This window comes from Oncorhynchus mykiss, chromosome 22 (genome assembly GCF_057628025.1).
Source record: "Oncorhynchus mykiss isolate SJ-2025 chromosome 22, ASM5762802v1, whole genome shotgun sequence".
Classification (NCBI taxonomy): domain Eukaryota; kingdom Metazoa; phylum Chordata; class Actinopteri; order Salmoniformes; family Salmonidae; genus Oncorhynchus; species Oncorhynchus mykiss.
The window spans coordinates 19,273,772-19,294,131 of NC_143043.1; the positions used below are offsets into that span (position 1 = coordinate 19,273,772).

General features: G+C 41.3%; 3 protein-coding genes across 19 annotated transcripts in view; all 3 read right to left on the bottom strand.

The window, feature by feature from the left end:
- LOC110501509 (protein TANC1) overlaps positions 1 to 4,001 on the bottom strand; it is a 183,539-nt gene extending 179,538 nt beyond the window's left edge. For all 5 annotated transcript variants that reach the window (XR_016490551.1, XM_090215664.1, XM_090215663.1 and 2 more), the window contains exon 1: positions 3,570 to 4,001. The gene's annotated coding sequence lies outside the window, so the exon portion shown is untranslated. The remainder of the gene's footprint in view (positions 1 to 3,569) is intronic.
- A 5,721-nt stretch (positions 4,002 to 9,722) lies between these two features.
- On the bottom strand, positions 9,723 to 17,300 carry LOC110501514 (death-associated protein-like 1 homolog). Its single transcript, XM_021579151.3, has 4 exons — positions 16,918 to 17,300; positions 12,620 to 12,719; positions 12,359 to 12,422; positions 9,723 to 12,133 (listed from the first exon to the last, which is right to left on the bottom strand). The coding sequence occupies exons 1-4, from the start codon at positions 16,982 to 16,984 to the stop codon at positions 12,008 to 12,010; spliced, it is 357 nt and encodes a 118-aa protein (XP_021434826.1). The 5' UTR covers positions 16,985 to 17,300; the 3' UTR covers positions 9,723 to 12,007.
- Positions 17,301 to 17,987: 687 nt separating this feature from the next.
- Positions 17,988 to 20,360, bottom strand: part of pkp4 (plakophilin 4) — a 123,054-nt gene continuing 120,681 nt past the window's right edge. For 8 of the 13 annotated variants that reach the window (XM_021579147.3, XM_036958884.2, XM_036958885.2 and 5 more), the window contains 2 exons: positions 19,606 to 19,679; positions 17,988 to 19,093 (listed from right to left, as the gene is read on the bottom strand). In XM_021579147.3, coding sequence (XP_021434822.1) covers positions 18,839 to 19,093; positions 19,606 to 19,679 — 329 coding nt within the window. In that variant the 3' untranslated portion in view covers positions 17,988 to 18,838. The remainder of the gene's footprint in view (positions 19,094 to 19,605; positions 19,680 to 20,360) is intronic. The other 5 variants (XM_036958883.2, XM_090215669.1, XM_090215668.1 and 2 more) reach the window with 1 other exon arrangement.

The following is a 20,360-nucleotide window of genomic DNA, read 5'->3' on the forward strand; positions in this document are numbered from 1 at the left end:
CAATTACACAATGCCCCGTACCCTATAGGCTAGAAACTGGTGAATGTAATAGCCTGTGTACTATTTTTAAATTAGGCTAGCCATTGGCAGCTGTACTGAGCAGATCATAGCACTAAGAACCAATGATAAAATGATGGCATATCAGTATCATCCTATTATTAACTGTGAGGGATCCTATGACCACAGACAAATAATAGCATCTAGTTATATCACATTAATAATAAAACAACCTCTTATTATGACAATCTACACAGATACCTTCTTCTGGATTTATATGGCCATGTGTACTCTTCAAATACTACAATGATGTTTACAGTAATTACATCAGAGGGCTTGCAATGAGCGGCCTCAGTGCAAGGGGTTGGCATGACACAGAGGGGCAAAAGCCACTGTTAATAAAGGATAATTTCACAACAGGCCCCTCAAACCACTGAAACAACCATGACACAATAAAAACGTTCCCATAATGATCTATGATTCAAACTGGGAGTGTGAATACAAATCATTAATTTGCTGTTTCAAACAAACACTCCATCCCACCCAACTTCTTGCCTCTGGAGGGTGGACTGACCTCCTTCAGCCACATTTGTTATTGGTGTCAACCCAATAGACATTAGCCCACAACCAGATTAGAGCAGAATCTTTCCAATAACATTTAATTTTACAAAACCAACTGACACAGAGAACTCTGCAAACTCCACACACTTTACAGTCTTTGCCACACAAAACAATTCTGGTGTATACATTTCTATGCATGACTAAGTCACTTTGGAGAAAAGCATCTGCTAAATGCCATTCATTATTATTATTATTATTATCACTCTCTGGTCAGTGGCTCCATTGACTCCTCAGCCCCAACATTGTCTCCTTGGTGCAAGCACCTGTTATTGGCCAACTGGCTATGAACTAGAGGTCGACCGATTAGGATTTTTCAACGCAGATACCGATACCGATTATTGGAGGACCAAAAAAAGACGATACCGATTAATCTGACGATTTTGTTTTATTTATTTGTAATAATGACAATTACAAAAATACTGAATGAACATTTTTTTAACTTAATATAATACATCAATAAAATCAATTTAGCCTCAAGTAAATAATGAAACATGTTCAATTTGGTTTAAATAATTCAAAAACAAAGTGTTGGAGAAGAAAGTAAAAGTGCAATATGTACCATGTAAGAAAGCTAACGTTTAAGTTCCTTGCTCACAACATGAGAACATATGAAAGCTGGTGGTTCCTTTTAACATGAGTCTTCAATATTCCCAGGTAAGTAGTTTTAGGTTCCTAGAAAGGCAGGAACCTAGGAAGAAAGCTCTGAGGGGTGACCAGTCCTCTTCTGGCTGTGCCGGGTGGAGACTATAAGAGTCCATGACTTGACAGATCATGCAGTTTTAGTATTCTGATCGTAGAGTTCTGATCATGGAATTCCGAACGCATCATGCATCTACACCTACATGTGTCTACGATATCCACAGTGTGTCCAGATTCCCCTTTCCCGCACTATATTCAAATGCCAGTATGCATTCTACAAATGGTGGAATAGGCAAAATATGAAAATAACACAACAACAACTGACGGCAGTAGCTAACCACTGTAGCTAACCTTTGTAGCTTACTAACCAGCTAACCTCTGTAGCTAGCCAGCAAACTAGCAAGCAACGCTAAAGGGATCGCAAACGGGTTAGCATAACCCGCAAACGGGTTAGCATAACTCTAGCCAAAAAGAAAATATTTTTTCTAAATATTAGCTAGCTGCTAGCATTTATGAGGCCAGCAAACACATTCCTCACACTCTAGGAATGTATTTCTTCCAATGCTATAATGAAAAGGTTGCCTCAGCCCCAAAACACAAGTTTTCTGGAGATTTGTGGTAGGAGTGCTGATGACGTCGACCCACTGTATGTGCTTTTGGTAGCTTGATTGCGCCCAAACTGAGGATAAATCCACACACAATGCATCCCTGACCACCTGAAGTGGTCAGCCATATCTGAACACAATCAGACCAAATCAAATCAAATGTATTTATAAAGCCCTTTTTACATCAACAGATGTCACAAAGTGCTTATACAGAAAACCAGCCTAAAACCCCAAACATCAAGCAATCCAGATGTAGAAGCACAGTGATTAGGAAAACTCCCTAGAAAAGAAGGAACCTAGGAATAAACCTAGAGAGGAACCAGGCTCTGAGGGGTGGCCAGTCCTCCTCTGTGGCTGTGTCGGGTAGATATTATAAGAGTACATGGCTATTAATTAAGGCAAGATCGTTCTTCAAGATGTTTAAACGTTTATAAATGACCAGCAGGGTAAAATAATAATCACAGTGGTTGGAGAGTGTGCAACAGGTCAGCACCTCAGGAGTAAATGTAAGATGGCTTTTCATAGCTGAGCATTCAGAGGTTGAGACAGCAGGTGCGGTAGAGAGAGAGGGGGAGAGAGACCACAAAGTGACTTTTGTGTGTCTAGACCCGTCTTTTCAATGCAATTTTCGTATTCTGATAGCAGAAGTCGCATGTAAGTGTCAAGTGCAGACCCGACCTTACTTCAACATGACTCAAACCCATGTGGGTGAGCAAGATTACTGCATATGGCTTATGTCTTGATTTCAAAACCACCACATCTCATCTAAGAATAGAGTTTAAACATCAACACACCACATAGGACTACTTTGTTTTGTTATAGAGGGGTAACAACACAAGAACAGTATGGTAAAACGGAAGAAAGACTGAGGATAAGGCTGAAAGGGGGGGGGGGGGGTTAACCGTTATTCTACAGTGTTTGGGGTTTTAGTTACCCTGAAAAAAATATTACTTGCCTATACTGTACTTAAATTAATTGGTGTCTGGCCAAATGTTTTCGTGGTGTGTAACTAAGGTGTTACTATACCATTACCATGTTATTTCTAGTAGCAAAGTCAACAACTGCTTTTTTAGTTTCTCGTAGGGATGCATTGCTGACATTTTACACATTTCCTAAGCACACCAATGTGCGGCAGTTTCAGTGTGCGCCTAAGATCAAATAAGGCCAAAATGATTTAGGTAGTCAAAGTTCTGATTGATAACAATGACAAAACCTGACACGTTGCACATCTAGTTTTTAAAATTTTCAGAAGTTTCAGTAATGGTTGGACTCAATAGAAATGTCTGAAGAAGATTTTTGCTATAAGACTTGACAGCTTGCCGAGAAGCTCAAACTGTCATAGGCACTTAACAAGAGAACCCCCTCTCATACTTTGCTCAACAATCATGTATTTAAAGTGAGGCCATATCGCTCACTATATTAAACACACTTCTTCCCGTATAATAGTATACATTTATTTAACGTTCTGTTTCTCTCCTCAATGTAAACTCACAGCGCTTCCAGTAGGAGACATGTCCCAACATATTCTCCTTGCTAGCTCTTCCTTCACTAACGTAAGCTAGTAACGTTAACGTTAGACAGCCGAGGAAAAGCTCCCCGTATAGCTAGTTATGCTACTTTCTCCTCAAAACCAACTAAACACAGTCCAAGCTGTACTTGATCTTTGAATAAAGGCGAAAACACTGAACTTAAAAGTCCAATATTTACCTGGTAAATGTCATGGATATCCCAGTAGGAAAAAGTTTTCCCGGCAGCTTATCTCCACATGAATCCCTTGATGGACCAAAGGTAGGGCGCGAGCTCCTCCCTCTCTAGACCAGTCGGCTACTCCTCCATGAGGTCATTTAGAGCTGGTCGGGCAACGCAACTGCGCGTCAACAGCGCCGGACCTGTAACCAAGCAATTTGAACCCTGTGTGCAGTGTATGCCTCATGTGCATGCTCTTATTTAATCAAACTACAGTAGTGACGATGCACATTGATGATGGGAAGAAAACTACTTATATTTTTGTATTGCGTCCCATGCGATGAAATGGATCTATATAACATATTACATGTATCTGATGTGGTGACGTAGTGTAGAATTATTTGTTAAACGAGGATCACTGGATGGGTCCTTCATTGAGTGATGATTTCATTTAAGGTAAATCAAATGTGGGGATGGCTTTGCTCATTGTACCCGTTATAGTCAGGTGTATGGCGACACCGTGAGGCACAAACTAATAACATTCAAAGAAAACTCTCCAGTCCACTATATTTCTTAGTATTTTCAAGGTGCGAGTGACCGGTCTGAAAGCAAATCAAAACACCTATTATAAACTATTTTTTATGTGCAACTTTAAAACAATCTGTTCATGACACTTGGCATCCGCTAATGCCAACCTAGTCAAAAGTTCCTGACAACCAACCTAGCACAGGTGGGATACCAAATGTTCATGAACCAGTGCAAAACAAACGTAGATCTTTGGTTGCTTCTTTTGTCTATTTATTAGAGGCAAACAGTGCCGACCTGTCATTTGGGGCAGTTAGGGCTCAAAAGAGCTGGGGCTCTGCCCCACCTGCCCTGAATGACAGGTTGGCACTGTTTGCCTCTAATAAATAGACAAAAGAAGCAACCAAAGATCTACGTTTGTTTTGCACTGGTTCATTGTTTAGCTAAAAAATGAAACATATATAATTGTTTTGCATGTTCTTTTGGCATAATACATGTCACATATCAGTTTGCAAACAATGTAAAACATTTTAAAAAGTAATAATCTTTGAGTCAATAAAGTCGCATTTAAACAGTCTCTTTTTTGCTTTCTTGAGTAAGTAAGGCAGTTCTAAAATGCAGGTGTTTCAGCCTAGCTCAGTGCTTTCTGTGGTGGTGGGGCAGCCGGTGGAAAATATGGAGCGCAGCGGTTGGTAATGCTCTCTAGTTGTGCAGAGATTGACTGTAAAGTCGCTCATGGATACATTACGTCAATATAAAATCTACTGGGAGAGCTCGAAAATTCAAGCCCCTTGGGTGCTGCCATAGAGTTACATTAGAAGTGCCCATCCAAGAAGGCTCAAGGTCATTGGCCACAATATAAATTCAGCAGAAAAAAAGAAACGTCCTCTCACTGTCAACTGCGTTTCATTTTCAGCAAACTTAACGTGTAAATATTTGTACGAACATAAGATTCAACAACTTAGACATAAACTGAACAAGTTCCACAGACATGTGACTAACAGAAATGGGATAGTATGCCCTTGAACAAAGGGGGATCAAAATCAAAAGTAACAGTCAGTATCTGGTGTGGCCACCAGCTGCATTAAGTACTGCAGTGCATCTCCTCCTCATGGACTGCACTAGATTTGCCAGTTCCTGCTGTGAGATGTTACCCCACTCTTCCACCAAGGTACCTGCAAGTTCCCAGACATTTCTGGGGGGAATGGCCCTAGCCCTCACCCTCCGATTCAACAGGTCCCAGACGTGCTCAATGGGATATAGATTCGGGCTCTTCCCTGGCCATGGCAGAACACTGACATTCCTGTCTTGCAGGCGATCACACACAGAACAAACAGTATGGCTGGTGGCATTGTCATGCTGGAGGGTCATGTCAGTATGAGCCATGCTGAAAGGGTACCACGAAGGAGGGGGATGTCTTCCCTGTAACGCACAGCGTTGAGATTGCCTGCAATGACAACAAGCTCAGTCCGATGATGCTGTGACACACCACCCCAGATCATGACGGACCCTCCACCTCCAAATTGATCCCTCACCAGAGTACAGGCCTTGGTGTAACGCTCATTCCTTTGACAATAAACGCAAATCCGACCATCACCCCCCCGGTGAGACAAAACCGCGACTCATCATTGAAGAGCACTTTTTGCCAGTCCTGATTGGTCCAGCGACGGTGGGTTTGTGCCCATAGGCGACGTTGTTGCCAGTGATGTCTGGTGAGGACCTGCCTTACAACAGGCCTACAAGCCCTCAGTCCAGCCTCTCTCAGCCTATTGCGGACAGTCTGAACACTGATGGAGGGATTGTGCGTTCCTGGTGTAACTTGGGCAGTTGTTGTTGCCATCCTGTACCTGTCCCGCAGGTGTGATGTTCGGATGTCCCGTTCCTGTGTAGTTGTTACGTTTGGTCTGCCACTGCGAGAACGATCAGCTGTCCGTCCTGTCTCTCTGTAGCGCTGTCTTAGGCATCTCACAGCACGGACATTGCAATTTATTGCCCTAGCCACGTCTGCAGTCCTGATGCCTCCTTGCAGCATGCCTAAGGTACGTTCACACAGATGAGCTGGGACCCTGTACATCTTTCTTTTGGTGTTTTTCAGAGTCAGTAGAAAGGCCTCTACAGTGTCCTAAGTTTTCACAACTGTGACCTTAATTGCCTACCTTCTGTAAGATGATAGTGTCTTAACGACTGTTCCACAGGTGCATTTTCATTAATTGTTTATGGTTCATTGAACAAGCATGGTAAACAGCGTTTAAACCCTTTACAATGAAGATCTGTTAAATTATTTGGATTTTTACAAATTATCTTTGAAAGACAGTGTCCTGAAAAAGGGACGTTTTTTTTTTGCTGAGTTTATCTACTGTAGCCTTGACTGGATTGATCACGTCGACATCATACTTTCAAAATCTTAGCTAGCAAGCTAGAAAGCAGTCATCTTCATGAATCATGTGAACAATCTACTGCCAAATTCTTTTCAAAGAAGAGAAATTATAGATGTAATATTTGTATTTAATTTAACTAGACTAGTCAGTTAAGAACAAATTCTTATTTACAATCACAACCTACCCCGGCCAAACCCTAACAATGCTGGGCCAATTGTGCGCCACCCTATGGGACTGCCAATCACGGCTGGTTGTGATACAGCCTGGAATTGAACCAGGGTCTGCAGTGACACCTCTAGCACTGAGATGCAGTGCCTTAGCCCGCTGCGTCACACAGATAAAACGTATCGGTGCTCATCGGCCATTGGACATTCCATTGGACATTACACAACAAAGCAAAGCAATCACTAGCCTGCTATTCAGTGGAGTGGGTGTTTGGTCCAAGTCTGAGTGTACGGGTCTCTTTACCAAGCTTAAAAGGATAAACATTCAACACCATGGGCATTGGCCATGCTGTCAATCTAGCATGATTTCTGCTGCGTTCAAAACAACTGGAAACTCGGAACTGGGAAATCTCAGACTTCAGTGAGTTTAGGACAACTGCAAACTCTGAAAAAAACTAGCTCTGACTGGAAAAATACTTTTTGTACAGTCATCCAACTCGGGCCTCTTTCTAGAGCTCCGACGTGATTCAACCTTGTTCCCAGTTGTCTTGAAAGCACCATAAATCCAGAGAATGACAGATTTAGATTATAAAGTTTGATGACAAAATTTGCCCACAAGGACCGGCGCACCACCTTCCTGTTCAAGTGAGCACAGCACAACAAGGTGAGTCCAAAAATGTATTGTATGCTGTTGCATAAATTATGTAATATGCCACGTAGATATGTATACTGTGCTGTAGCTAAGAAAGTAATACTAAGTGTATGTTGTGTAGTAAGCTGTTAGTAGCCCATGTGCCTCAACCTAATAATTTGGTCCCTTTCCCCTCATAACTAAGTTTAATGTTCTGACTTGGCACACTTGGTGGTGCCTATAGCCTGTTTTAGAGATATGTAATCATTGAATATTGTAAGAGCTTTCATTGTCTGCTTGTATGCCCCTTTTATTTATCCTACGCTTCTGACTTGGAATACAAATAGTTAAATTGACTATGTCCATCTTAGCTCGTTCATTAATGTATGAATCGAAATTACGGATTGCCTCTTATCTGCTCGTCATCCCCTTATGCCATAGTTTATACATCTCAATTGTCAGTAGAAACCACATTTGTTTAAGCAAGTCAGCCATATCAGCTATGTTTTTTAAAGGGAGTAAATGAGTCTGAATGAACTGTTTCGCTGCCAGACAAGGCTCCCGCTGATAGCCAGGTGTAGCAGTGGTAAGGATTCACTCCATGGTGCTGAAAAGAAAGTTCTGCTATTGGGAGAGCTTTATGTAGGCCCTAACAGTTTGTGGGCACAGTTTGTCACCGTTATTGTGTAATTCCTGTATTGTTTAGTATTGTGTTGTGTTGTGTAGTCACTTTGCTGGCATGCATCCCCATTCTTTTGTTGTTGTTTGCCCCACCAAGATTTTCATCCTTAAATCGCCACTGGCAGCAAAGATAAAAAATAATAATAAATATAGGAAGAATTCCATACAGGTAGATGCAATTTCCCGCTCTCAATATCTGTGCATTCCTACTTCCTGGTCACCTGTACAACTGACCGATGACCAATGATCCAACATGTTGTGCCCTCTAAAATCAAGTGGATATACAAAAACAGACGAATACAACAACCACAGAAGGGCTAGGCCACATTGGTTGCGGTTAGACAGGTGGCCCAAATCTGATATTTTTTCCACTAATTGTTTTTTTGACCAATCACATTCGATCTTTTCACATCATTGTTTTTTTTCAGATCTAATTGGTTAAAAAAAAAATTGTTAAACAAATAGTTTTTTACAATGCCTATAACTATTTTCTTGCGCAGAATAAATGTGTTTTATTAAAATAACAGAATATGATTATTAAGAAAGCAACAGAGTCCCTCTTACTACTCCTCCCCACTGTGAGGCAAGGTTATTGTTGGACTCAAGTGTTTATTCAGCAGTACAGCAGACGTTAGAGGGGCAATCGACCCTGTCAGATGGCTGGGAATGGGCAGTCATTGGCAGGGAAATGTGCCCTGTCCATCTGCAACTCAGCATACCATCAACCACTCCATCCCTCCACAAGTGACTATGAGGCCTCAGAATTACATACACAGAAGGTACAAAAGGTTTGGGTAAAAAGTGTGTGAGGAGAATCACAGATAGAAACTTTTGTAGCTCTTGAAAAAAAAATATATAGCTTCCCTGAAGGTTGATCTCCCCGCCCCACGGAAATCAAATTAACATAAGAATACAAATTCCCATAAAAATCTGTCAGTTAGAGACGTTGTTTTGCATTGGATATGTCTCAATCCACCACATGCACTTCTGCAACTGTGGTGAAAGGTGACAGAGCTAGAGCGGTGTTTGTCAGACCATGAGACATCCCGCAAATCGGTCTTCTCACAAAATTATCTGTAGCATCCGAACGGTTTGAGCTACACACTAATATGGAAAGGTGAGACTCTCACGTACATGTACATGTCGTTTGTTTTGCTCTTGGATGCCCACAGGCCTAGCAAGTCTCGTCTGAAGGAAAGTATGCAGTGCATTCAGAAAATATTCAGACCCCTTCCCTTTTTCCACATTTTGTTACGTTACAGCCGTATTCTAAAATGGATTAAATCGTTTTTCTACACACAATACCCCATGATGACAAAGCAAAAACAGGTGTTTAGAAATGTTTGCAAATGTATTAAACTGAAATATCACATTTACATAAGTATTCAGACCCTTTACTCAGGACTTAGCGTCATTGTCCTCTTGGAAGGTGAATTTTTTTCCCCAGTCTGAGGTCCTGAACGATCTGGAGCAGGTTTTCATCAAGGATCTCTCTGTACTTTGCTCCGTTCATCTTTTCCTCGATCCTGACTAGACTCCCAGTCCCTGCCGCTGAAAAACATCCCCACAGCATGATGGCTGCCACCACCATGCTTCGCCATTGGAATGGTGCCAGGTTTCCTCCAGACGTGACACTTGGCATTCAAGCCAAATATTTAAATCTTGATTTCATCAGTTATGGGGTATTGTGTGTAGATTGATGAGGAAAAAAATAATTGTTAGACCCCCCCTCCTTTAGACAGGGCTTTTTAGACTCTTATGGGTTAAATACAAGTATTTTTTCGATTGAAACCAGTTGCAGTCATGAAATTGTATTGGGAATTGAAACAATGACCTCAGGTTTGACATTTCCTTGACAAAGGTTATTCACCACAATTAGATAGTGTAACAGGATTTATGTCATAAAAGTGCTGTGCTATGCATAAACAAAATGAAAAGGACGTCGTAATGGATTATAGATAACTCAGTGGCATATTAATTTAGTATACAGCAAAGCAAATGCGCAGTCTAATTGCTATAATTAATAATGCATCGATTTACATTTACTGTATATTGAGTATCAAAACATTTACTTAAGTCTACACAAACATGCCATTTTGTCATATTAATGAATCACTTCATGCTTTGGTTCATTCCTGTAACACAGCCAGATGCACAGGACTTTGGGGCAGGGTATGTGTGTGTGCATTGCTTATTTCTGTCCTCCAGTCTCCTCATTATGCATGCACAGGTAACCAGCCAAATCCCAGCGGATCAAAGAGCCTCAACGCAGCTGAAGGAGGGAACAAAGCCAGTACCTTCTCATATTCCAAATCTGTCCAACCTCACCATCTGCTAGAATGGAAGCTGGCAAAGGCTGCCAGCTGTTGTAAAAGCATTTGTTTCCAAGGTTATTCAACTGCCTACCTCCATCTTACAAAATGCCTAAGGCTAACATAGCATATCGTTTCCCTGTGTGCCATAAAAGCCCTTCACTGTCACTGACAGCTGACTTCTTTGCCACAAAGATAGACAAAAGATTAAATATAAGCCGCGAGGAGACTGGAAAGTGGAGCCCAAATGAAATGTTTTGAGTCGGTTTTGGCTCCTACAGTAGTCCCCCCCCCTCCACACACATTCCAGATCATAATCTTACACATGGTCAGTAAGACCTCTCACACCAACCCATAACTTCTCTGCATTCCTCAAATATTTCCACTATATACACACACAGCTGTATGCATCAACTTCCATTTACTCAATGTGCCTATACTCTGCAATGCCTAGTTAAATAAAAAAATACATGTACAGTATGACTGCCAGGAAGAAAATTATTAAACGGTGTAGACATACAAACGCTTAGGATATAATTTGAGCAATTTCATAGAGACTTGCTGCCTGTTTCTATCATAAAACAGCCAACTACCCAATAAGAGTGGAGCACTACTTAGTATCAGATAAGAGCCCCTAGATACTCTATGGTGGAACTGGAAGTCTTCAGTGCTTTGCTGGGTTCAGCCTCAGATATTTTGTGAGTGCACTATAAGAGAGGTCTACACATGCCGAGAACTTCTTCCAAAGAAGCACTTCCATTCAAAGACAGTCTGCTGTGGGTCAGTTTCTGTGGAGACAAAGTGAGGCAAAGCTTCCCTGAGACATGCCAGAGTAAGTTTCACTCTCAGAAACCATGGTATTGTATGCTGTAATAACATGACTAAAGTATGTAGATTATGGAAATGTAGGCTAGTGTTCAAGCTCATGTGGAAGAACGGCTCCTGTCAATAGTAGGCCAGCGAGACAGAAAATACCTCAACAGGGAAAATACACCCAAAGACCTTTGGCAATAGTGTAGTCATGACATCTGATCTTCAGGTAGGGATGAGCAGTTTCTAACTTGGAATCCCCCCCCCCCCCACCCACCAGAGTTGCCAGTTGACTTAAACTCACTGAAGTCAAAGATTTCAGAGTTGTCCCAGTTGTCTTGAACACGACATACAAGTGTGACACAAAGAAGAAGAAAAAAAACATGTCCTTCAAGCTGATAATGTACTTGTCACCACCCTGTGGTCACGACAAAATTTGCAGCATGATAAACACTTTCAACCGAACTATTCAATGAACGGATTATAAATGGTAACCTTGTTAACCATAAAACAAAAAGGACATGTTTCTAACGCCATGCAACTTTTTTTTTTATTCAAGCCGTAAACAAATGCTAAGCTTTTCACTATGAAAAACAGACACGGATGAAACAGTCAGACATCCATCTTATACCCTCTTATGCAACATACCAATTCCAAAATCCCCACCACGTGCGTTTTAGTTCACTTGCATACACTCATTAATAAAAAAAAGGCACAGTAAATGCTGGTTTGTAGTAAGCAGAACACCACCCATATCGACAAAGCCCCACTTTCTCACCTAAAAGCAGTTACAAAGTGCAACCAATTCAAAGTAGATGAATGGATTCTAGAGCACTAAACATTCAAATATTTTCTGACTTCTCATGTTGGTCCTCTCATGCATGTAACTAAACCTTCCTGCTAGTCTTTCACAGTTGACATCACATGTTTCCTTCAGGCAACTTCAACAAGTGTTACTTCAGAACTTTTTCGGTTGCTGGATGCAGAAGGTAGACTTGAAAGCTGGCGAGTGTGCCTTCTCCAAAGCAGGTCTGAGTCTGCTGTGTTTCACACTTACTGGGGTCTCTGGGAAGTCATGTCCCAACTGAAACAATTAAGAAATAATTTTCTCAAAATCATGGCTGACCAAGCAATCTGGAAGAAAACTATTTTACTATGCCAGTCTGTAGTAGGTAGGCTATGAGTAAATGTTGACTTGCATGATCATTACAAATGAAGCCAAATGATTGTAGTTTACAGCTAAACCTGTTTCTTGGCCAACCCTTGTGGGACACGAATGCAGACATTATTTTAAGTCAGATATCCTTACCTTGTCAAGTGTCCCTGACATCAAGACACTCACTAGCTGCATTCGGCTGGAGGTGGCTGCAGATCTAGAACAGTATGAAATGTTTAAAGAAACTCAACATTGCAGTTAAAGGTTTTCCTGATGTTCTCTTAAATGTAAAAAAAATAAATGAAATACATCATCCAAGCTCCGTCAATCAGCGAGACCCTGTAGATGGAGTATTGGGTGGTATTCATTAAGTACCTAATGGAATTAAACAGGTAGGGACTACCTGAACTGTACCTGGGTTTGGGAACCTTGTGTTCCCTCTCTGGGTTCACATGGTGGGTGGCATGACTCTCCTCATAGCTCTTCTTGGCCACTCGTTTCCCCCCAGCCTTCACTGTGGAGCCAGAGTGGAACAGTTTGAAATAAATAGTTAACATTCTCATTCTTTGCCAATCCAGCATTCAATGCAACATCCTTCTCACCTGTTCAGAAAGGAGTTAAAACTAGTCAGAGTTAATGTAAGACTAAACAACTGTGCATGTTGTAATACCAGTTGGTCTACTTCAATATAGAAGTAGATTGTGAGAATATCAGTGCTGACGTTGGTAGACTGATCAAGAGGTGGCACTGGCAGTGAGAATACAGTTAAGCATTGTCATCTTATTTTCCTCAGCTGCTTGCAAGAGGCAGGGTTAATCAAAACAAATATACTTTACCCACATCCTGTCAAAGCAACAAGTGCTTATAGACAAACAATGTGCAGCTCTGATCAGAGAAATCATTTCATTTGAGAGTCCCTTTCAGGGTCCATGTGTATTAAGCACATCTCAGAGTAGGGAAAAGCGCTCCTACTCTTGATATGGCCCCAGAACTTGTTTTCTGGGACATCATGTCACACCATAAGTCTAGTCAACAGGCAGTGAACTACAGTGCCTTCAGAAAGTATTCATACCACTTGACTTATTCCACATTGTGTTACAGAAGGAATTCAAAATTGATTCACCCCTGCCCTACCAAGAGACAAAGTGAAAACATGTTTTCTAAATGTACGTAAGTACTCACACCAGAGTCAATACATTTTTTGAATCACCTTTGGCAGCAATTACAACTGAGTTTCTGGGTAAGTCTAAGCTTTGCACACCTGGATTGTACAATATTGCACATTCTTTAAAAAAAAGTTAAAGCTCGATCAAGTTGGTTGTTGATCATTGCTAGACAGCCATTTAAGTCTTGCCATTCATTTAAGTCAAAACTGTAACTAGGCTACTCAGGATCATTCAAGTAATTTTGTAAGCAACTTCAGTGTATATTTGGCTGTGCGTTTTAAGTTATTGTCCTGCTGAAAGGTGGCCTTGTCTCCCAGTGTCTGTTGAAAAGCAGACTGTACCAGGTTTCCCACCCCCACCAGGACTATGCCTGTGCTTAGCTCTATTCAGTTCATTTTTATCCTTACATTTTAAAAAATAATCCTTACCGATGACAAGCATACCCATAACATGATGCAGACACCATGCTTAAACCTCTTCAGTCTACCCCCTCCTTTTTCAAACATTCTGTTAAAAATCGCGCAACATTTCAGCGTCCCGCTACTCATGCCAGGAATATAGTATATGCATATGATTAGTATGTGTGGATAGAAAACACTGAAGTTTCTAAAACTGGTTAAATCACAGCTGTGACTATAACAGAGCGTGTGTTTCATCGAAAAGCGCAAGAAAAACTGGTCACTGAAAACATTTGCATTTCCAGGTGTCTAGATGAGACGTCTGTGTCTCAAGTAGGATCAAGAGTTAAAATACAAAGACTGGTACTCAGTGATGTCGTTGGATATGCCCCAAACATAATGCATTGTATTCATGCCAAAATTAATTTCACATTTTTTGCAGTTTTGCTTAATTGGAAACAGGATGTATATTTGGGAATACTTTCATTCTGTAAGGTTCCTTTTCACTCTGTGAATTAGGTTAGAGTAACTACAATGTTGTTCCATTCTCAGTTGTCGCCTACCACAGCCATTACACTCCGTAATTGTGTCAAAGTCAACATTGCCCTCATCGTGAAATCCCGGAGTGGTTTCCTGCTTCTTCAGCAGCCGAGTTAGGAAGGAAGCCTGTATCTTTGTAGTGACTGGGTGTATTGATACACCATCCAAAGTTGAATTAATAACTTCACCATGATCAAAGGGATGAGTCTTTTTCTTAACCCATCTACCAATGATTGCCCTCCTTTGCGAGGCATTGGAAAACATCCCTGGCCTTTGTTCACTGCTCGACTGAGGTACCTAAGAGATAATTGTATGTGTGGGCTACAGAGATGAGATCATTCAAAAATCATGTTAAACACCATTATTGCACACAGAGGGAGTCCATCCAACTTAAGCACATTCTTACCCCTGAACTTATTTAGGCTTGCCATAACAAAGGGGTTGAATACTTGATGCAAACATTTCAGCTTACATTTTTTTTTTAAATTAAAGACTGAAAACATAATTCCACTTTGAATTTAAGGGGTATTAGGTGTAGGCCAGTGACAAAAACTAACTTAATCAATTTTAAAATCAGGCTGTAACAAAAAAGTGGAAAAAGTCAAGGGGTGTGAATACTTTGAAGGTACTGTACATATATTCAACTAATAATGTTATTACATTTTGCAGTAGCTTGGTGGTAGTTGAACTAACTCAAATCTACATTGAACAAAAATATAAAGGCAACATGTAAAGTGCAGGTCCCTTGTTTAATTAGCTGAACTAAAATGGCCCAGAAAACATGTCTCCTTTGCCAAAATAATCCATCCACCTGACAGGTGTGGCATATCAAGAAGCTGATTGAATAGCATTACACAGATGCACCTTGTGCTGGGGACAAAGGCCACAAAAATGTTTTGTTTTGTCACACCAGAATGCCACAGATGTCTCAAGTCGAGGGAGCGCGCAATTTGCATGCTGACTGCAGTAATGTCCACCAGAGATGTTGCTAGAATTTAAAGCTACCTCCGTAATGTTAGAGAATTTGGCAGTACGTCCAACCGGCCTCAACTACAGACCCTGTGTAAACACGCCAACCCAGGACCTCCACATCCAGCTTCTTCACCTGCGGGATCGCCTGAGACCAGCCACCCAGACAGTTGATGAAACGGAACAGTATTTCTGCCTGTAATAAAGCCTTTTTGTGGGGAAAAACTAATTCTGATTGGCTGGGCCTGGCTCTCAAGTAGGTGGGCCCCTGCCCAGTCATGTAAAAATCCATAGATTAGGGCCTAATGCATTTATTTAATTTGACTGATTTCCTTATGAACTTTTACTAAGTAATATTGTTGAAATTGTTGCGTTTATATTTTAGTTCAGCATTGGTAACATTTTTAATAGTTAATTACTTTTGTCATGAAGCCAACTACTGAAACTACACTTTATTAGGCAATAATTCCCTTTCAGCATCAGACCTGCCTAATTCTTACTTGAAACACTGTACCTCATTCTGTGTTAAAGACACTAAATTACACATTCTCTTAAATCTGACTCGAGTGATCTGTTCTTGCAATTTGTAAACTGACATGTCAGATTTTCCATTTTTTGTAGTTTGGATGTAGTGAACTACTTTTTCCCACATACAATGTAACTTTTGTGGCGACCTAACACAATATAATTAAGTCATAGATATCATTCTCAATGACACCTAGTCTATAAGCGGGAGATAAGTTATATTTCTATGCTTTCCGTTTAAGTTTCTACTTTTGTACGACAGCTTCAAACACCTAAAAATACAATATTTGGGGTATATGGATCATATATTTCACAGCGGTTTAGATGGTACACTGATTCTCTACACTATACTTGTTTTGTCACAAACTTAAAATTAGGCGAACTATTAGAATTTTAGCAACCAGGAAATGGCGGAATGACTTCTGCAAAGTGCATCTTTAAGGGTAGCTTCAGTGTAAATTAATTTCTTCCAGTGTGAAGGACCTGGTACCTTGGAAAACTATTTTCAGAGCACTGGTAGCGTTCCAAACACTGCCAATAGACATTAAGCCTTCATGAAGTACGGCGGCATCGCAATAATGCCGTTAATTAGCATTTTAATAAACAGTTTGACTGTGATTATGACTCAAAAACATATGTACAAGCAACAACCTACATTGGGAAATATTCACTTAACTACATGAACCTCAGTGCTGGCCATCCTGTCCCTCGAGCACAGAATGTAACACGGTTGAACAACAGGCTATGCTATACACTGATTCAAGTTCCATACCGCATTGTGACGATAAATATAATTACAAGTAGCAAGGATGAGAGCATTTAGGCCTACTACTGCATGCAATCGTTATGAGTTTCCATATTTTATTAGTTTACCACCTACGCACTTGAGATTTGAGCGTGCGTATCAACACTGTAGCAGAACTGTAACAATGTTCGCACAAGACGAAAACAAACATCTATTCAACAGGAAGAGTAGACCTATATGGTAAATACACTGAATGTGGACCCCACTTAATTCCTCAAAATAACCCATTACATCGAACACATTGTTTTACAAAGAAAATACGCAGTTCAGTGACAATTACGAATTAGTGTGAATTAATCGACAATATACCTGCTGGAGGATGGCCAGCCTTCAATTCAAGACTCTCTCTCATTTCAGATTTAGATAGCTGAACCATTCTTGACTTCTGAACAACAATAACAGAACACAAACTAGAACAATACCAACTCCGTTGCTTTTATACTGCTGAAAGGCGAATGACGTAGCTGATGCAGGAAGCAAGCATCAGCATATGGGACTGCAGCAGACTCATTTATTCCACACGAGTGGACCAGACATATGGCGTGAGCAGCCTCAAACAGTTACATTGTTTTATTTAATAGATCGATTGGCACATTTGTGTCTGTGGTGCGCATTGAGGATGTTTATGATCTAATCATATTTCCTACCTACCAATCCTGTCGTTTATACAACACTATTGCCTCGCTCAAAAACAACCTTCAGCCACTCCCCTCTGTGTTTGCCGATCTGAATAAAGCAGGATAGAAGTAAGCAATATGGTAATTCACCATCAGGTTGGGTAGAGCATATACATTGCTATCTGACTTTTTAAAGATCTGTACATTATGAATGACCTAGAGTACAGGGAGGGGCAACAGATTGTTTTTGAACAGAACTTATCTCACATTTATCTTAGTGGAACATGCTTGCTATTTATGTAATACATTGTTTAAAACAACTTGATATCCTGGCAAAAAGCAGTGCCTGCATTGTCAGTCTTTTTTGTCACTTCTAACAACTTTTAAAGTGTTTATCTGAAAAGGTCTATTGTCTAGTCCTGAAATAAGACAAAGAAAATGCTGAGTGTCTGATAATTCTTTATCATGTTGGTTGTTTCCCAAATGGCACCCTACTCCCTATATAGTGCACTACTTTTGACCAGGGCCCATATGGTTCTGGTCAAAAGGGGCCCATAGGTCTCTGGTCAAAAGTATTGCACTATATAGGGAATAGGGTGCCATTTGGGGACCGTGGTCAAAAGAAGTGCACTATGTAGGGAGTAGAGTGGCACTATGTATGGGAATAGAGTGGCACTTGGGATGCAACCGTTGCCTTCTTTTTCTACGTTATGCATGCAAAGACGAGAGGATGAGCAACAGAAGGGAGGAGTTGTAGAGCTCTTCATGGACCAAACGTTCACATTTATTTCTGTTGGTTGGTGTGCAAAGAAAATGGCAGTGAACAATCCCATGAAAGGTCCAGCACAGAAAATGGAAAAATAAAGAGAATATCTGCAAAGTCACAAAAATGTCTGCAATTCCACAATTCATTGAAAAAAAACAAAAGTCAACTTTTATTAACTTTGCAAGTTTGTGTTATGATGTAATCTTTTCCCACCTCTCTTTCCTTCTTCATATACTGCATTTATAGATCTATAATATAGATTTGACATGGCACAAGTCTTTACCAGTGCTGATGAGCGTCAACCATGTGGCATTTTTTTCTGTATTTACAATTAAATGACGAAAATGTACAACACTCCATGGCATACACAATCTCAACATTAAGAACAAATACAATGTGATCCCTCTGTACAAACTAACATTTTTAGATTATTTATTTTTTTATTTTTTTTACAGATATGAGTTCATGATCCATTTTAGCCTACAGACATACACATACACATTCCCCATCTGACTCTTTACCACAAACCTTCCATCACATATTCCACACCTTCACCATGCTACCACAGCAACGGGTTTCCAAAAGAAAAACTAACATCTAGACCGAGCAGAACGCCGCTCACAATGATGTCCAATGCCGACCATTCCCCAAACACACCACTGCATGATTCCCTCTCTTCGTTTAAAACAACAACCACATTCCTTGATTTCCTTCTTTCTTTGGCTAACGTTCTGTTTCTCCATCTGCCATCGCTTCCACCCCCACATTCAAATTCACTTTTTTTCTAAACAAACACGAATAAAAGTTCATGGACGAGTTCATCAGATGGGTTCCAAAGATGGAGTCCCTATACCCAGGAGTCTGGTGAGCCTGGGTACTGCTCCGCCCTGTAGGAAGGCCTCCGGGTGGTGGAGTAAAAGTCCACGTAGTTCGTGGTGGATTTGAGTCCGTGGCCGTGCGACTGAGAGCTGTAGTCTGCCGTGGTGGGGAAGGTGACTACTTCCTCCACATAGGGTTCCTCGTAGCCGTGCGGAGACTGCAGGTACATTCTGTAGGTGTCGTAGTTCCGCCTGCTCGGCTCCTCGGTGTAGTACACCTGCTGCTGTGGAGACGAGAGGAGCAACGCTAAATCAGGTCTGTTTATGTGAAAAGCGGGAACATATCTACTTTGAAGTCCAATGTTTGTTTGATTTATGGGTCATTTTGGGTTGAAATTGACTCACACTCTTTTGGCGCTTTCCCAGACACAGATTAAACCTAGTCCTAAAAACCAAGATCAATAGAGAATCTCAATTTTAAAAAAAGCTTTTTAGTCGAGGACTAGGCTTAATCTGTGTCCGGGAAACGGCCCCTATGTGTTTCGAAACTCAAGCTGCATGGCTATACAGGGTTGGGTGTAATATCCTGATTGTCCAGTCTGAGAGGGAGTGGAGGGAGGGAACTGAGCTTCCCTCTCCCTGGGTGCTATCTAGGTGCCTGAGACGACCAAGCCCTTCCCTCTCACAGCAGTCACATCCCCTCTAACTCAAACAATGGCTGATCTGATGGATGTCTCCCAGATGGAGATGGATGTCCGACCAGGAGGGACTGATTTAGAGCCTGTATTGTATTTACCTGTGTTCTTCTGGGGTCCTCTCTTGTAGGCGAGGGGTAAGAGCCGATATAATATGGCGGTGGCTTTCCAGTCCCTGGCAGAGAAATGCACAACATAATGGTATAACTTCAGCTTCGCCATGAACTTGACTTGTTAGCGTACAGTGTGTCAAATATCCCATTCCACACATTCCCTTAGGCATGATCTCTGTATAACAGTCAGATACAGCTACGCTGGACAGAACAGACTAATAACCTACAGTCAAATGGTTGGGCACCAGTGTCTTATTGTTTGCAAAGCCTGTGGGATGGTATTTTCCTTGGCCCATTTTCAAGCCAGAGGAATCCTGAAAGTAATTTTCCACTCTTTGTTCCCAGCATTCTGGGTTTTCATGGCTGGCCCAGGGAGTGTGGCTGGGTAGACAGGAGGGGTAGGCGGGGTTAATGTGGATGAGGCTGCAGCTCTGTTTACTCAGCGCCCCATTGAGGATTGTCCGTCTGGCAGCGGCGAGTCTGGGTGCCCTGCATACCTAGCCTACGTCCCAAAAGGCACCCTATTCCCTATGCAGTGCACTACTTTTGACCAGGGCTCTGGTCAAAAAGTAGTGCACTACATAGGGAACAGGGTGCCATTTGGGAAGTAGCCCTACTGTTCCTCAGGGCAACTGACAATGGCCGCTTTGTAGTGGCTGCACAGCCAAGCAGCTCACAATGCGGGTGGACCAGCAACTCTATTGATCAGCAGACTCACTTAAACGCAACAAAAAGGCTCAAGT